The sequence below is a fragment of the Cuculus canorus genome, chromosome 1 (assembly GCF_017976375.1).
Source record: "Cuculus canorus isolate bCucCan1 chromosome 1, bCucCan1.pri, whole genome shotgun sequence".
NCBI lineage: Eukaryota > Metazoa > Chordata > Aves > Cuculiformes > Cuculidae > Cuculus > Cuculus canorus.
The window spans coordinates 123,881,083-123,897,365 of record NC_071401.1 but is presented as its reverse complement, the minus strand read 5'-3'; the positions used below and the strand labels follow the sequence as shown (position 1 = coordinate 123,897,365).

Here is a 16,283-nt window from a genome sequence, read left to right as displayed (position 1 = left end):
AGTACCTGAAGGAGGTGTACAAGAAAGCTGGGGAGGGATTTTTACAACAGCTTGGAGTGATAGGACGAGGGAGAATGGCTTTAAATTGGAGAGGGGCAGATTTAGACTAGACATAAGGAGGAAATCGTCCTCAAGGAGGGTGGTGAGGCACTGGAATAGGTTGCCCAGGGAAGCTGTGGATGCCCCATCCATGGAGATGAATTTCAAGGCCAGGTTGGATGAGGCCTTGAGCAGCCTGGTCTGGTGGGAGGTGTCCTTGCCCACGGCAGGGGGTTGGAACTAGATGACCTTTAAGGTCCCTTCCAACCCAAACCATTCTATGATTCTATGATCCGTGTGGGACATTCTATGAATATCTGGTCTCTTCTCCAAGTAACAAGCGATAGGACAAGACTCAAGATGTGCCACGGGAAGCTTAGACTGGATATTAGGGAAAATTTCTTTACTGACAGAGTGGTGAAGCATTGGAACAGGCTGCCCAAGGCAGTGGTGGAGTCTCCACCCCTGGAGGGGTTCAAGAAGTGTGTAAAGGTGGCACTTCAGGACAGGATTTGGTGGGCACGGTGGTGGCTGATGGTTGGACTGGATGATCATAGAATCATAGAGTAGTTCTATCACCTCCAGGGATGGCACAGCCACAACTTCCTTGGGCAACCTGTGCCAGTGCCTCACCACTCTCATGGTGAAGAAATTCTTCCTTATGTCTAGTCTAAATCTGCCCTTCTCCTGTTGATACCCATTGCCCCTAGACCTGTCACTGCAAGCCTTTGTGAATAGCCACTCTTCAGCTTTCCTGAAGTCCCTTTCAGGTACTGGAAGGTCGCTATAAAATCTCCTCGGAGCCATCTCTTCTCCAGGCTGAACAAGCCCAACTCTCTCAGCATGTCCTTGTATGGGAGGAGCTCCAGCCATCTGATCATCTTTGTAGCCTTTCCCTGGGCCCGTTCCAACAGCTCCACATCCTTCTTATGTTGAGGATTCCAGAACTGGACACAATACTCCAGATGAGGTCTCAAAGGAGAGGAATAGAGGGGCAGAATCCCCTCCCTTGCCCTGCTGGCCATGCTTCTTTTGATGCAGCCCAAGACACGTTTGGCCTTCTGGGCTGTGAGCACACATTGCCGGATCATGTCAACCTTCTTATCAACCAGCACCCCCAAGTCCTTCTCTGCAGGGCTGCTCTCAATCACATCATCCCCTATCCTGTATTGAAACCGCAGATTGCCCCGACCCAGGTGTAAGACCTTGCACTCGGCCTTGTTGAACGTCATGAGGCTCACACAGGTCCACTTCTCCAGCCTGTCCAGGTCTCTCTGGATGACATCTAGTCCTTCTGGTGCAACAGCTGCACCACTCAGCTTGGTGTCATCTGCAAACCTGCTGAAGGTGCACTCAATTTCGCTGTCTATATCACTGATGAAGACATTAAGCAGCACCGGTCCCAGCACGGACCCCTGAGGGACACCACTTGTCACGGATCTCCATCTGGACATCGAGCTATTGACTCCTACTCTCTGAAAATGAATGGTCTGGGCTGGAAGGGACCTCAAAGATCATCCATTTCCAACTTGGACACTTTCCACTGGATGATCTAAGAGGTCCTTTCCAACCCCAACCATCCTGTGCCTGTACGAGGTTCGGGGCTGGTGCGGGGCAGGCACGGTGGGGGGGTGGGGGGGAGCCGGCGCCCGGGCACATTGACGGGAGGAGGTGACCGGCGGCTCCGCGCTCCGCGGGGCGGGGCTGGGGGAGGCGGGGGAGGTGCCAGCGTCTCCGTCTCCGCGGCGACGGCGGCACCGCTTCCGGATCCGGTTTCGGTTACGGGCGCGGCGATGTCGGCGCTGAGGGGGCGCGGAGTCGGCAGGAAGGGGCACAGGAAGGCGGTGGTTCGGCGGGACTGGGATGTAAGCGCTTTCCACGGGTGTCGGGCACGGGGAGCGAGGAGGCACAGGATCCCTGGGGTGGAAAAGGCCTCTGAGAGCATCAAGTCCAACCGCACCTGTCCACTACTGGACCAGATTCCTGAGCGCCTCATCTACCCATCTCCAGGGATGGGGATTCCACCACTTCCCTGGCAGCTTCTGCCAGTGCCCCAGAACCCTTTCGATGAAGAGATTTTTCCTAATGTGCAATCTGAACCTGCCCTGGCTCAACTTGAGTCTATACCCTCTCGTCCTGTCACTTACAGAGGCAGGGGAGCACTGTGTCAGGGATGGGACACCGTCTTAGGGAAGGGGACACCGTGTCATAAAATCATAGAATCACAAGGTTGGAAAAGACCTTTGAGATCATCAAGTCCAGCCATACCTGCCCACTACTGAACCAGATTGCTGAGCACCTTGTCTGCCCATCTCTTAAATCCCTCTAGAGACGGGAACTCAACCAGCTCCCTGGGCAGCCTCTGCCAGTGCCCGAGAACCCTTTCTGTGAAGAAATTTTTTGTGATACCCAAACTGAACCTGCCCTCGCCCATTTTGAGGCCATTTCCTCTGGTCCTGTCACCTGCAGGGGGAGAGGGCAAGTAGGGAGGGGACTAGGTATTGAGGAAGGGGACTGAGTGTCAGGGGAGGGGACACTGTGTGAGGGAGAGGGACTGAGTGTCAGAGGAGGGGACACAGTCAGGGAGAGGGACTGAGTGTCAGGGGAAAGGACTGGGTGTCAGAGGAGGGGACACCCTGTAGGGGAGGGGACACTGTCAGGGAGAGGGACTAAATGTCACGGGAGGGGACTGAGTGTCAGGGGAGGGGACACTGTGTCAGGGAAGGGCGACACTGTGTTGGGGAGGGGAGACACTGTCGGGGAAGGGGATGCTATGTTGGCGAGGGTACAGGGTGTCAGGGGACACCATATCGGGAACACCATGTCAAGGAGGGGACAGGGTGTCAGGGAAAGGGACATTGTGTCGGGGAGGGGGTCACTGTGGCAGGGAGTTGCATCTGTGTGGTATGACAGGACCTCTCTTGCTTCCTTGGTGCTGCTTGGGGTTAGGCCTCCCAGCTGGCAGCGTGCTCTTCAGGCTGAAGTGCATGCGCAGCCTTGGTGGGGATACCATTTTTGCTGATTTGCCTGCTTCTTTGAGAGGGTTGCTTAAAATGCACTGTTGCGTAGAGTTATGATAATTGTATTGTAATTTAGAGTCATAGAGTTATTTGGTTGGAAAAGACCTCTGAGATCATTGAATCCAACCGTACCTGCCCACTACTAAACCAGATCCCTGGACACCTCATCTGCCAATCTCTTAAACACTTGAAGGGATAGTGACATCCACATCCCTGGGCAGCCTGTTCCGATGCCTGATAACCCTTTCAGTGAAGAAATGTTTCCTAAAGTCTGATTGAAACCTCCCACAATTTAAGGCCATTTCCTCTCGTCCTGTCGCTTGTTACTTGGGAGAAGAGACCAGCACTCTCCTTGCTACAACCTCCTTTCAGGTAGTTGTAGAGAGCGATAAGGTCTCCCCTTAACCTCCTCTTCTCCAGGCTGAAAACAACCCCAGTTACCTCGGCTGCTCCTCATAAGACTTGTGCTCCTTCACCAGCTTCCTTGCTCTTCTCTGGACATGCTCCAGTGCCTCAATGCCCTTCTTGTAGTGAGGGGCCCAAATTTAGAGGGATTTTAAAATGAAACTTGGTAAAGTGCAGTTTGTAATTAGTTCTAGTTTTTGATGTGTTCTGTGATTCCTGTTTGCAGAGTACCGTCCATGATTTGACAGTCCACCGTGCAACTCCTGAAGATATTGTAAGTTTAATAGCAATCACTGCTTCTTCGCTGTAACAAGGAGATTTAGCTGTTTATCAAACTTAAGTGTTTACCATACTTATGGGAATATTTTCTGCCAATGTTTAAATCTCCTTCTTTTAAGCTTTTGAAAATATTGGCTCTTTAGCATTAGGTCTTTTTTATGGTACCATGCACCCCAGGCTCTGGCAGTTGGTGGGTTTCTGTTTTCTGTTTCCATTGGGAAGCAGTAGCTGTAGTTTTTTTATTTCAATAAACTATACCACCATAAAACCATATCTGTATAAAAACTTAGTGAGTTAGTCAAAGTTAAATCTTGTCTCTGCTGGGAGGACTGAAATACATGCTTTGTTTTAGGAATCTATAATTCTGAGGATGCTCAATTTTCATTTAAACAATTTAACATAATTTGTTTATACTGAATGTCCTGTTCATTACAAAATATGTGAACACAGTTTCATTTACCTTGTTAGCACTGATTACCAGGACGGAATAGGCAGTATGAACTATTGTTGCTTATAAATTTTGTCGGGTTACTTGGGACAGATGGGCACAACAGCAGAGAGAGGCTTGATTCTATAAATGATTGACTCAACAGCTTCCAGACACTTTAGCTAGAATCTCACACATTTAATTTAATTTGTATTCAAATTGAATATATATCTCTTATTGTTAGAAGAAGAGTGAGAATATCTCTGGTGACTGACAACGTTAAATCTTTTAATGCATATTATAGATAGCAGTGCTTTTTGCCCCCTTCTTTTACCGCTGAGAATACTCTTGCTGTGTCAGTAGTGGAGGACAGATGGAAATTCTGGGACTTTCCCCATTCTCCTTTGGAGCTACATTAAATTTGGCTGGTACTGCAGGCTTTTTACACTTCTGGATGTTTGTGAGGCTGTCATTGGTACTACCATGAAGTTAACATAAATAGTATTCAGAACATGAATGATAAAATCAAGAAGAGCTTGTTAGCATTACCCTGCAAATTTTGCTTTAGATTGTCCCTTGATTTTGAAATGGTTTCTTTCATATATACATAGCTGCGTCGCCATGAAATACACAAATCGAAAAACAAAGCACTGGTGCATCTGGAACTGCAAGAGAAAGCACTGAAAAGAAAATGGAAGAAGCAAAAACAACTGGCTGCTGATTCCTTGGAGAAAAGGAAATTGGCTCTGATGTGTGAGGTGAGAGCTAAATATGCACTTTCAGCCTGCTGCAGATGATTTGCAGCAGTAGTGGAAAACTGCTCTCGCACACAGGTCAACATTTGCCCCACTTGTTTGGTAACTTGGCTTCATATATGTGTATGGTCTCCCTCCTCTACGTACTGTGTGCATGTGATGATTGGAAGAGGCTCTCTAATCCATTAACTGATCCTGTACAGCTATACATCTGATCCTCATTGCCTGGCTATGCCCTCTGTAATTCTGCAGGCCTCTTTGCATCCGAACTGGAACTGTTTGCAGAGTTAAACTGTGTGTTGTGGAAAGTATGTGTATTCTTTGTGTTCTTACAGCTGTCTTGCCTTTTCCTCCTCCTATTTAGTACTTTCGTTTAATAGAAATGTGAACATTTCTCTTTCTGGAAGAAACATCCTTATCTGCCATGGCTTATTTAAAAAGTGAAAATGCAGAGTCATGGGGGTTGAAAGAGTGAGGGAAGAAGTTGTTAAGGAAGAGCTTGTCTGGAAGGAAAATTGACACAACAACAAATGTTGAGGAGCTTTGGCTACTAGCCGACAAGCTTGTCATCTGGGTATTGAAATGCTTGTTCTGTAGGCATTCTGAAACACTGACGGAAAATATTAGTATTGTTTAGTTTAGTTTTGAATATTGAAATGTAGCAACAAACCTAACCTTAGCTAACAGAGACAGTAGAGAGTAGCTGTCACTGTCTGCAAAAGGATTTCAGTGGTAGACATTCTTTTGTTTTGCATGGCAGGGAACTCCTTGCCATATGTTATGGAAACTGATCTTGAAACAGTCATTAGCTTTCCGACCTCATCAGCACTTGGACAAACTGAGAATTGTTGGTAAAGAGTGATGGTGAACAATATTTGCCTAGTAGTTAGAAGAAAGATGGCTTAGTTATCCTGTAAATGTGCAGTGGATTAGCCATCTGTCACATTAAGAGTATGAGTCAGATGTGTGACAGGAGGGAGGCCCTCCAGTTAAGTCACGAGGTTCAGAAAGGACCCTCTTGCTTTCTAAACTCCTTCCCAGAGAGGAGCCTAGGTACGTCCAGGAGGAGTCTAGAATCCAGTCTTTGTCTTAAACTTGGTAAACAATTTATGCTTAGTGTTCTGTGAGCAGTTGCTCATCAAAGTCAATGTTTGCGTGGCAGAGCCCTCCCAAGAACTTTCACTGAAGCAGTTTTGCAAAGTTGAAATTATCAGCGACAGATAAAACAGATGCAGAATTGCTGTTGATAAATACACTTACAGCAAAAGCTAGATTTGATTAAGAATTCAGTGCTTCAGCAAACAGTATGTTCCCGGGTAACATCCAATACAGTTGGAGGCACGAGTCTAAGGAAAAAGATGTCCGTCTTTGGGGAGGACAGAGAGATTAAAGCTTGTTGACACGTCCCGTAGTTGGGAGTTTCCATCCTTGAAATGGAGGATTCTGTATGCCAAATTTATACTCTTGGCAAGGTGAAACCAAGTGAGTTATTGAGTGTCACCTGGCCCCTAGCAAGGTTTGGTGCATCATCACCAGCAGGATCTGGCAGCTCAACATGCCCCTCCATATCAGGAGTTCAGTACAGAAGGACTGCGGTATTTCCAGTTTTGCAGTAGCAGCATCTGGTTGTGAGACCCATGCCTCAGCCCAGGCATCACTGAGTTGACTGAGTGTTAGACCACAACCTGCCACATCTGCTTTGCAAGATAAGCGTGCTTTTCTAGCCTGACTGCTCGCTGCTTTCAACACCAAGAAGTCTAGACCAGTCTAGTGTCCCGCACCACCACAGACCTCTCTTTCATCTTATGTGAATTTTCAGAATTCTCTGATCTCTGAGAACAAACATCGATATAAACAAATCAAAGTACTTAGAACTGAAGATCACCTTCTAGTTTCCTATTTGATATCTGTTTCTAGATGATGTTTCTAGCAGGATTTTTGTGTTAAAGATATCATGCTAATCAAGCTTCAAACTTAAATTTTTATTTTTGCTACTTTCATGCTTTTCTGCCAAGTGCATTCTAGTAGTGTTCAAAAAAGCTGTGGACTTAAATACAAATTTCCCTAATGTAATAGCAGGCCAGCTTCAGTAAGGCTTCCACACAGAAATAAATGATATAGCACACAGATAGGTGACTGCTCTATACTGCTTTAAGATTTGGCTGGACTACCTCTTATGTGGCTGCTACTTTGCAGATGTGAAGCTCATGGTTAGGAAATAATCTTCCATATTTGTTGCTATTTGTAATGACAGTGCACAAATTTCAGTTCCTCCTGAGTGGCTTTCCCATTCATCTTTCAGAATTACTTTATTCAACATGCCCTGTGTCTACTTCTGAATCAGAGGAAAGATGCTACCAGATAGGAAGGCAAAAGATGATGCCAGACAAGATGAAACCCATCTGGCTGTTGCTGTTTGAAACACTGGTATCTTCTTGCATGTAGAGTAAAAGACAACAGAACGAGGAGAGTCACCATTTTCACCTGTCCTTAGATTAAAGCTTGTTAATTGCTAGGTCCTGTTTTTCAGAACAACTGAGGAGACTGTTCACTCTGTGTCTCCCAGTACAGAACAACTACTATGGGTTGTCTCCTTATCTCTGTTATCTGAGTGATCTTTTTTCCTTATTTACTGCTGTGAGTATGTAGCTTCCTAAGCCACTTGAATTTTTTTGAGACAAAAACTAGGAAGATGCTATGACTAGTGTGTTTTTTCTTGTAGTTGTATGTTGAAGAGAAAGAGAACAAAAATCATTAAATGGATGAGCAAAATTTTAACATTCTTTTTTCGGCCTAAAAATATGAATGAAAAAATAATATGCGTTTATCTCTGTAACTGTGGATTGTGAGTATGTAGGTATGTCACTGATTCGTACTATAGCAGCTTGTTTTTAAGATAATGTTAGTGTATTGCACTGAAGGGTAGGTGATGAGTGGGTTGTCATAATGAGGAGGATTAGTCCCATTTAATTACCCGTAGTAAAAATCTGAAACAGGAGGGAAGATGAATTTTAATAAAATTCATAGGTGATACTAAACTGAGACAAGGTACAGCACTCAGTGAATTTGTCGAGGGCGTGTAGGTGGTCTCCTAGAGAGGTTGGAAGCTGATATCACTTTGTTTTCTGCTGATCATAAGCGAATGTGAGCTAATCTACCTTGCACTAAAATGTTCCTAGCATCCAGCAGGAGAACGAAGCTTAGGAACCTGCTGATGCTGAAAGATGTCTAATAGGGAGCATGGAAACAAGTTAAAATTTTTGTTTGAATAAACATATCACTTTAATTGTACTTGCATTAGGGGAAGGAATCGTATTTTGGGACAGGTGAACTTTGTGTCCCCACCCCGGTAATTCTTCAGATCTGCAACTTTAAAAACCTGCACTGTTTTCACATCAGATGGCTAAATAGAAAGACTAGATTTAGTTATTATCCAGTGTGAAAACTGAATACTGATTTGGAAAAGCAGGTATGCGAGATGATTGAGAAATCAGTATTCACTAATTTGCCGAATTGGTTAAGAGAAGCGTAATATCTTGCAATGTAATTCAGGGTAAAAAGACGAGAAAGACGTGGAGGTTACTTATATGGGGAAACTTCTTGACATAAAAAAGCATAATAAAATGGAAGATGGAGAGGAAACAGGTGAAATGCCACTGCCTAGAATTTTTTGAATGAAGCTGAATATAAACCAGCAAGCTTATCAATGGATGGTGAAAGAAACTCTATGGAGATAACAGCATATAGCGCTCTGAAACAGCTGCAGATCAGTCCATCTTATGATTCTGGGGCAGGGGGTAGCAAAAATTGTCACTCAGTTCTCAAATTTTGAGTAGGAGGTCATACATGAGACTGTTTTTTCTATGGGTTCTTCTAAACTACTTGCATCCCTCTGGCTAAACTTGATCAACCACAATGAAGTGGTGGTCATAGAGTCATTAATATTCAAAATATCTCTAAGATCGTTCTGTCCAACTGTCAGCCCAACACCACTGTACCTTTGTTTTTTGAACACCTCCAGAGATGGAGACTCCACCACTCCCCTGGGCAGCCTGTTCCAATGCTTCACCACTCTTTCAGTAAAGAAATTTTTCCTAATACCCAGTCTAAATCTCTCCTGGCACAACTTGAGGCCATTACCTCTTATTGTTACTTGGGAGAAAAGACTAGCACCCACCTTGCTGCAGTCTCCTTTCAGGCAGTTGTAGAGAGTGATAAGGTCTTCCCTCAGCCTCCTTCAGGTGAAACAGCCCCAGTTCCCTCAGCCACTCCTCATAAGACTTGTGCTCCAGCCCCTCCACCAGCTTCCTTGCTCTTCGGATGTACTCCACCACCTTGATGGTTTTTTTGTAGTGAGAGGCCCAAAACTGAACACAGGATTTGAGGTGCAACCTCACCAGTGCTGTGTACAGGAGCACGATCACTTACCTACTCCTGCCAGCCACACCATTTCTGATACGAGCCAGGCTGCTGTTGGCCTTCTTGGCCACCCGGGCACACTGCTGGCTCATGTTCAGCCAACCATTGACTCACACCCCCAGGTCCTTCTCTGTCCGGCAGCTTTCCAGTCGCTCTTCACCAGGTGTGAAGCGCTGGATGGGGTTCTTGTGACTGAAGTGCAGGAACCGGCACTAGAATATACACTTACATATCTGGTCTCCTCTTGGATGTTTACGGATTAGCTACCTTCTTCCCAGGTTGTGGGTTATGATTTTACTAGTTTGCCATTTCCAGCTTTGTGAATGAAAACACAAGTCGATGAGGAGTTTTGAACTGCATTCTTCCCATGAAGCCACGTCGCCAGTCAGCGCTATTTGGCTCATAGTAGCTGAATGCCTCTCGCTTTGCATTCTGAGACCTCCCTGCTTAGGAGGCAGCTGTCGTGATGCCAGCCATGGACTTCAAATATCTAGAATACAGAAGCTATGCCGTGTGAGAAATGTGTGGAGGTTCCCAAAAAGTCTCTAGGGCCAGATGTAGTCAGCTGTATTTAGATCTGATGAAACTTCTGTGGCAGTAGGTGGCTTTGTTTTTGGGCAGGATTTGTAATAGTCAAGGCTGAATGAAATAAGTCTGCCTGAATTGGTTTGGATCTAATAAAATAGTTTTTTGTTTGTCTGTCAGATATAGATAAGTGTTCCTTGACTCCAGAACATTGAGGTCAATTTGTTTGAGGATGCATACTGATACTTCATTTTTAAATCATCAGATATACATCTTCGTTTTGATGAGCTGTCTTAAACACTCAGCTTCCTGTTTGTATCAAGCTGGGAGGAGAAGGGAGTGAGCGGATTTGCTCTGAAGAGAGTCAGTGTTGATAGGGGCTCCAGAAGTAATCACTTAAATTTTTCAGAAAAACAAGGTGAATTCTAGTCACTTAGAATGAAATATGGTTTTCTGATCTATCTTAATTAGGATCTAATTGCACAATACTAACTTTGTAAAGACTGTCTTGTTGGTTGTTCTCTTGCTAACTGTATGGAAGAACAATACCAAAAACCAAGAAAAAATGGGTCTGCTCAGTATGAAATATTTCCTTATATGCTATGCTTTCAGATTCTGTCTGATCAATACCAATTGCAAGATGTATTGGAACGATCTGATCAGGTTATGGCTGTGGCAAAAGACTTGCTTGGGAATGCTCCTCGCACGCGAACAGGTAGACCATCTCATTTATATGTGGTAGTACATTTAAGATTATTTCCTTGCTTTTCATAGTCGTGCTTTAGGAAATATTCTATTTAATCATTTTCATCTCATCGCTAACATGGCACAATTGATCTTGTTCCCATTGGATGAAACACAGATGAGGGTGATGCCTCCCGTGGCAGTGGAGAGCAAGCCGTGGCTGGTTGTTGTACTGTATTGGTCCCTTGTGGAATTTTGGATCACTTCCTATGAAATGCCTCATACATGCCATTTCCACAGCCCAGCTACTGGCCTGTACCGAGCACCAGTTCAAGCCACTTTAGTAGCTCTGTTTCTCGTTACTACATGTATTGACTGCTTTGCGCTTGGATATTGTTGAAGATTTATCACCAATTTGTGAACAAGGCTTTTGCTTTTCTTCTCCTGATTTGTGGGTCCTTACTCTTGTGGAAGGCGGGACTGGCTATTCGTATGTGAAATGTTAAGCTTTGGTTCTTTTCTCTGTAGGCTAACGTTCTCTTTTGCTTGTAAAGGCTGTTTCATCTTGCGTACTTCTTCTGCACAAGTTTATTTACACAGGTGAGAAGGACAAAAGCCTGGTACATGTGTTAAGATAACTCTGTGGTTGGCCTTTGGCAGCTGTTTAAAGTGATGTAGATCGCTGTGATCCTTTTTGTGCGAAGTGTGGAAACTTGCTTTTTGGTACGAAGTCCTGTCACATAGTACAGACCGAGTCCTCTGTGTTCTTCCCTGTTTTGTCTGATTCCTCTAGGTTTCCCTAATGTAACAATGGCTCCTAACTGTGACCTAGAATCATCTCAAGGACCCATTGTGCAAAAATTTGATCCTTCCACTCAGCTTTCCATCCTTAGTGAATCCGTCATGGATTCCCAGGTAATGTATGTTCTGTTCCATGCATGTCTTGTGGCTTTTTCATTTGCACAAAATAAGAATATTTGAAGGTAGAGTTTCCAAGCAGGCCTACACCTGTCTGTGTGTTGTATACCATGTTGATAACATATATATAGAAAATGGTGCTAAATGGTGGCAAGTTTGTGAGACGCTGGGAATCATGATTTTTTGATTTCTTAACCTTTGAATATGAGAAACTTCTCGTGTCTCTTAGAAGCTCTCTCATGTTAGCATGCTCTCCCTTTTAAATTTTGAAATTATCAGCAAGAGATCAAAGTAATTATAAACTAAGAAAACAGCTTTTATGTCACTTAACAAATTGATACGTATCAAAATATGCCTCTGATTATCTAATTATTTCTTCATATATGGGGACATAGTTGGAGTCCAATTTATTTCTGATAGCATATATGTAAATGTCCTCCAGTTAACTGAGCAGCATTGGTTAGTCCTATGTGTTTAACTTTTAATACTTCACATGCTTTTACAATTATTTGATTTGTCTAAAATATTTAAAAATTGCTTAAAATTGTTTAAAATTTCATTTAGGTTGCCTTTGTGTTCTATTTTCTTCTCATAACATGAGTTGTACCAGGAATGCTCACTATGGTTTGAGAACGGGCATTTGATGCTCCTGGAAAGCAGCTCACTGATGAAGACCACAAAGGCTGTGGGAGTAAAAGTGATGGTGTCATGTTCTCATGGTTCTCTAACCCTGTTTCCTACTATCTTGCACAAATAGGTGCAATTTGAGTTGCAGTACTGCTCTGTAGTGTGTTTTGATGCAATAATTGTTTGGGAGTTTTTTAATACAAATCATAGAATCATAAGATCATTTGGTTGGAAAAGACCTTGGAGATCATCAAGTCCAACTGTACCTGTTCGCTACTATCCTTAAGCACATTGTCTGCCCAACTTTTAAACACCTCCAGTGACGGTGACTCAACCACCTCCCTGGGCAGCCTCTTCCAGTGTCTGAGAACCATATTGGTGAAGAGATTTTTCCTGATGTCTAATATGAACCTGCCCTGGCTATTTTCTATCACTTGTTACTCGAGAGAAGAGACCAGCACCCACCTCACTACAGCCTCCTTTCAGTTAGTTGTAGAGGGTAATAAGGTCTCCCCTCAGCCTCCTTTTCTCTGGACTAAACAACCCCAGTCCCTCAGCTGCCTCTCATAGACATGAAGAGTTAACTGTAGCATCCTTATGAGCTGTATCACTGAATGCATGCTGCAGGATAGGCTTAATTTTTTCAGACACATGTACTAACAGTTGCCTGCTTAGCTTCCTTGAGATTTTATTTTCTTTACGTGCCTACGAAAATCATAGTTAAAGGCTGTCTGGTGAAGCCTGCCCAGAAGTGCAGAAACCTGGTAGTTTGAGGGACCCTAATTGCAAACTTGATTGTTTAAGTTTTGCTACGAGTGTGGTACGTAGAGTTGCATTTTGTTCTGACTGCATTTTACACATAGAACGTAAACGCATTTTTGCAGATCTCATTGCAAGGTTGTTTAGCTTGTAATGTCAAATGGCTGAAATTTTAGAAATGTTATAATTATGTGGCTTTTTCCATCTTCTGCTCTATCTCTGTATTTCTTTTGGTACAGTCTTTAAAGTTTTTTTATCTTACAGTGCATATGATCTATCTTATTTAATATAAATTATCCAAGTAAAGTATTGGATAATAATCTAATTGCTTGCTGTATTATTTTCAGAGGCAATTGTCAGTATTGGCATTTCTTAGGTAGTAAATTTAGCCCCTCAAAACTCTTCCCACAGAGGGATGTGGTTTTCTTTCTTTCTTTCTTAAATGTTGTTTTGGAGGTAGAGACTGAAACAAGTGGTTTTGATTTTTGTCTTGAGTCGATTTGAAAATTGATCTCTAACTTTTTCCTAAAGACAGACTAAAATTGCTCTGAAGTCCCTTTTGTTTTCTTTGTCATCTCCCGAAAAGGCTCTCAATGAAGTGGAAGAGGAAGCGTTACCAGATTGTCAGTCAGAAAATGGACAACATAACACTCCGAATTTCAAATCCAGCATCAGTTCTGACAGGTCAGTACAAATATATCCATTCAGGTTTCCACCTTCTGAACACTGGAAATAGAGTTAGAAGGTGTAGCATGGGTATAGTTAAGTTACTTTTTCTGTTTCCCCTCACCTCCTACTTTCCTGATCTCATAATTCTAGGGAAGTTCCTTGTTGTGACTTTCAGACTAGGAATGAATGGGAGCAGTTACACATATTTTAAAAATCTCTTTCTAGACTGTACAGATATTCTAGAATCGCACTATCATCCTATTAGAACTCACTGTTATGCTTGTTTTGAATGTAGGCTACTTCGATTTTTGAGAGAAGAAAACTCCCATGTCAATTCTCAGTTGTGGGCTGATAAGGATATGAGAAAAACTACCTTATCACAGGAAACAAATGTGCCTTTGACTCCAGCAACTGTTTCTCCATCATTGGATCAGTCAGGTTAGATTTGCCAAATCACAGCTTCTCAAGGGTTGTTAGGCTTTCCATAGGATCCTGGCTGGAATTCCTTTCCTGGGTGGGGGTGAAAGACAAAGATGTGTTAATTTGACTGATGTAAATTCCCAGACTAAAAAGCCAGCTCTTCTAATAAAATTACTTTATAGCACATTACTATTAAGAACATAACTGAAATATTTCATGTGTGCATTTTTTTGTTGTTTTGTGTTTAAATCAGCCCTCAATGCTACCAATGTAGTAAAGAGAATCCATTCAAGACTTCAGAATGATGACAATGAAGAGACTGTAGATGCCACTGACACTGTGAGACAAGTGCTGAACCCGAACTCAAGGAAACAGAAGCAAATTGCAGTAACAGGTTTAGTACTTTTAAAAATAACATACCTCCCTTTGACCAAGGTCCTTAATATCATAAGAAAACGTAGGTTGAAAGACATCTTTGGAGGTCATCACAGGGCTAACCCTAAAGTTTGATTTGGAAGGAGCCTTATCCATACAAGTCTTGAGTATCTCTACAGACATTCCACGGCCACTTGCATAGTGTATTCCCCTGTATTTTTCATGATCATTGGCAAAACAAAGTCCATAGGAATCTGGGAACCATAAATACGGCCCTTTGATGCTGCCCATTAATCCTGCTAGCCATGGAGCTCTCTCCTGTACAGGCCTTTTCTATTTCTGATACATCTGTCTGTTCTCTGCTGCACAGACTTAGGATGCATTTCAGTCACCATATTCTGCGTGACTGATATCCGATACAAATTGTAACATGAAAGGATTTTTGTAAAAGAGCTGCTCACTAGATCTGAGACCTGAAAGCAGCTGGTATTTTTCACTGGCTGTTCACTGGCAAACTGTTTCCATGCTTTTAGCTGAGAAGGAGGGATGTATAAATGGATATCTAAGGTGAAAGCACCGAACAGTTGTACCTGAGCAGTGTTGTACTTGAGTGTGGTGGCAGAAAATGGGTTTTGATGATCTGAACGTAACTAGAATGACTGAAGCTGTTCTTTGATGATTCATTTCAGCTCAGGGCAAGAAGGGCCTCTCCTTTAATTTACTTCAATAAACAATATCATTTCACTGGTATTGCAAAGCTTTCTATACAAGTTGAAATTCCAATGACACCTTTTTTTTCCCTCAGTGAAAAGAAAACAAGCTGTGCAGAACTCTGCAAGACAAAGGAGAGGTGGTTCTCCAGGCAATTCAATCCCCATTGACCTTCAGAGGGACAACAGGTCTGGCCTAGACATTCTCAACCGCATGATACATGACGTGGAGCATGAATTGGAGGAGTATGAGCGATGTACAGGTCGTGAGGTTCAAAAAACTGAAAGAAGTGAAGGCCTCACTGGGTTTACCTTGTCACTGGTAAACTCGCTCTGTCGTTTGATGCGCTACCTCAGAGAGGTGAGAAGACTTCAAATTACTTAGGTAGAATGAATGAAAAAGGCTATAAAGTTACTTTATAGATGTGAACTTTGGTCTTTCCTGGCCCCTGACCACTTTACTTGGAAGTCTGATTATCAGTGCTTATTATTTGGATTGCCTGCAATCAAGAGTTAAAACTTAGAGTTTGCTAGAAACAGGTATCCCCAATGAAAAGGGAGGACTTGACTGCAATGAAAGTCTCAGTGACTTTAGCAGAAAATACCAGTTAAAATTATTTTAAATTTGATGCTTAAATATGTTCCAACTTGTAGCAGGGTATTAACTACAGCCTTGTTTAGAAATTAATTTTCTTCTTTTCCCTCCCAAAGGCGGTGTTATTGTCATTAGCGTGCTGAACCCAAATCCCCGGTTTTCTTTGAGGGATTCCTGAGCTCTCATTTTTCCATCCATAGCAGCAACTTCACCTTAAGCAATAATGATGTGAAGTGGTCACTATAGCAGTGCACAGCTACTGTGGAATTCCATAGGGAAGACAACCTGTAAGCTGTGTAGAAGTCCTTTTTAAAAAAGAAATATAAAGAATGCTTTTTTTTTTTCATCTTTAACCTAGAGCTACTCAAGATATAGCAGTGGCTCATTGGCCTGTGTGAAATTAAACCAGATTGTGATGATTCCTGTGCTCTTAATAGATGCAGCAGAAAATGTTATCTAACTCCCAGTGCTCTGTTTCATAGCAAATGCAATGAATTTCTGGTGAATGTGGAACTGTCCTGTTTTAGTTCCTCTTCATAGTGTATAACCGTTTGGGAAAAAAACCCAAACCACCCTATTTTAATTTTTTGCTGTCTGGATATATAACAATTTATTCCTTGTATTACCCTGAATTTAATCTATATGGAAGCAAATTCT

The 16,283-nt window shown here is 42.9% G+C and overlaps 1 protein-coding gene across 1 annotated transcript in view; it reads left to right on the top strand.

Moving 5' to 3' along the window:
- Nucleotides 1–1,832: 1,832 nt before the first annotated feature.
- The window catches only part of SPICE1 (spindle and centriole associated protein 1), a 39,625-nt gene continuing 25,174 nt past the window's right edge, over nt 1,833–16,283 (top strand). Inside the window, exons 1-9 of the mRNA XM_054062889.1 lie at nt 1,833–1,904; nt 3,691–3,738; nt 4,782–4,928; nt 10,482–10,584; nt 11,347–11,468; nt 13,444–13,541; nt 13,822–13,964; nt 14,200–14,340; nt 15,127–15,392. Coding sequence (XP_053918864.1) covers nt 1,833–1,904; nt 3,691–3,738; nt 4,782–4,928; nt 10,482–10,584; nt 11,347–11,468; nt 13,444–13,541; nt 13,822–13,964; nt 14,200–14,340; nt 15,127–15,392 — 1,140 coding nt within the window. The remainder of the gene's footprint in view (nt 1,905–3,690; nt 3,739–4,781; nt 4,929–10,481; nt 10,585–11,346; nt 11,469–13,443; nt 13,542–13,821; nt 13,965–14,199; nt 14,341–15,126; nt 15,393–16,283) is intronic.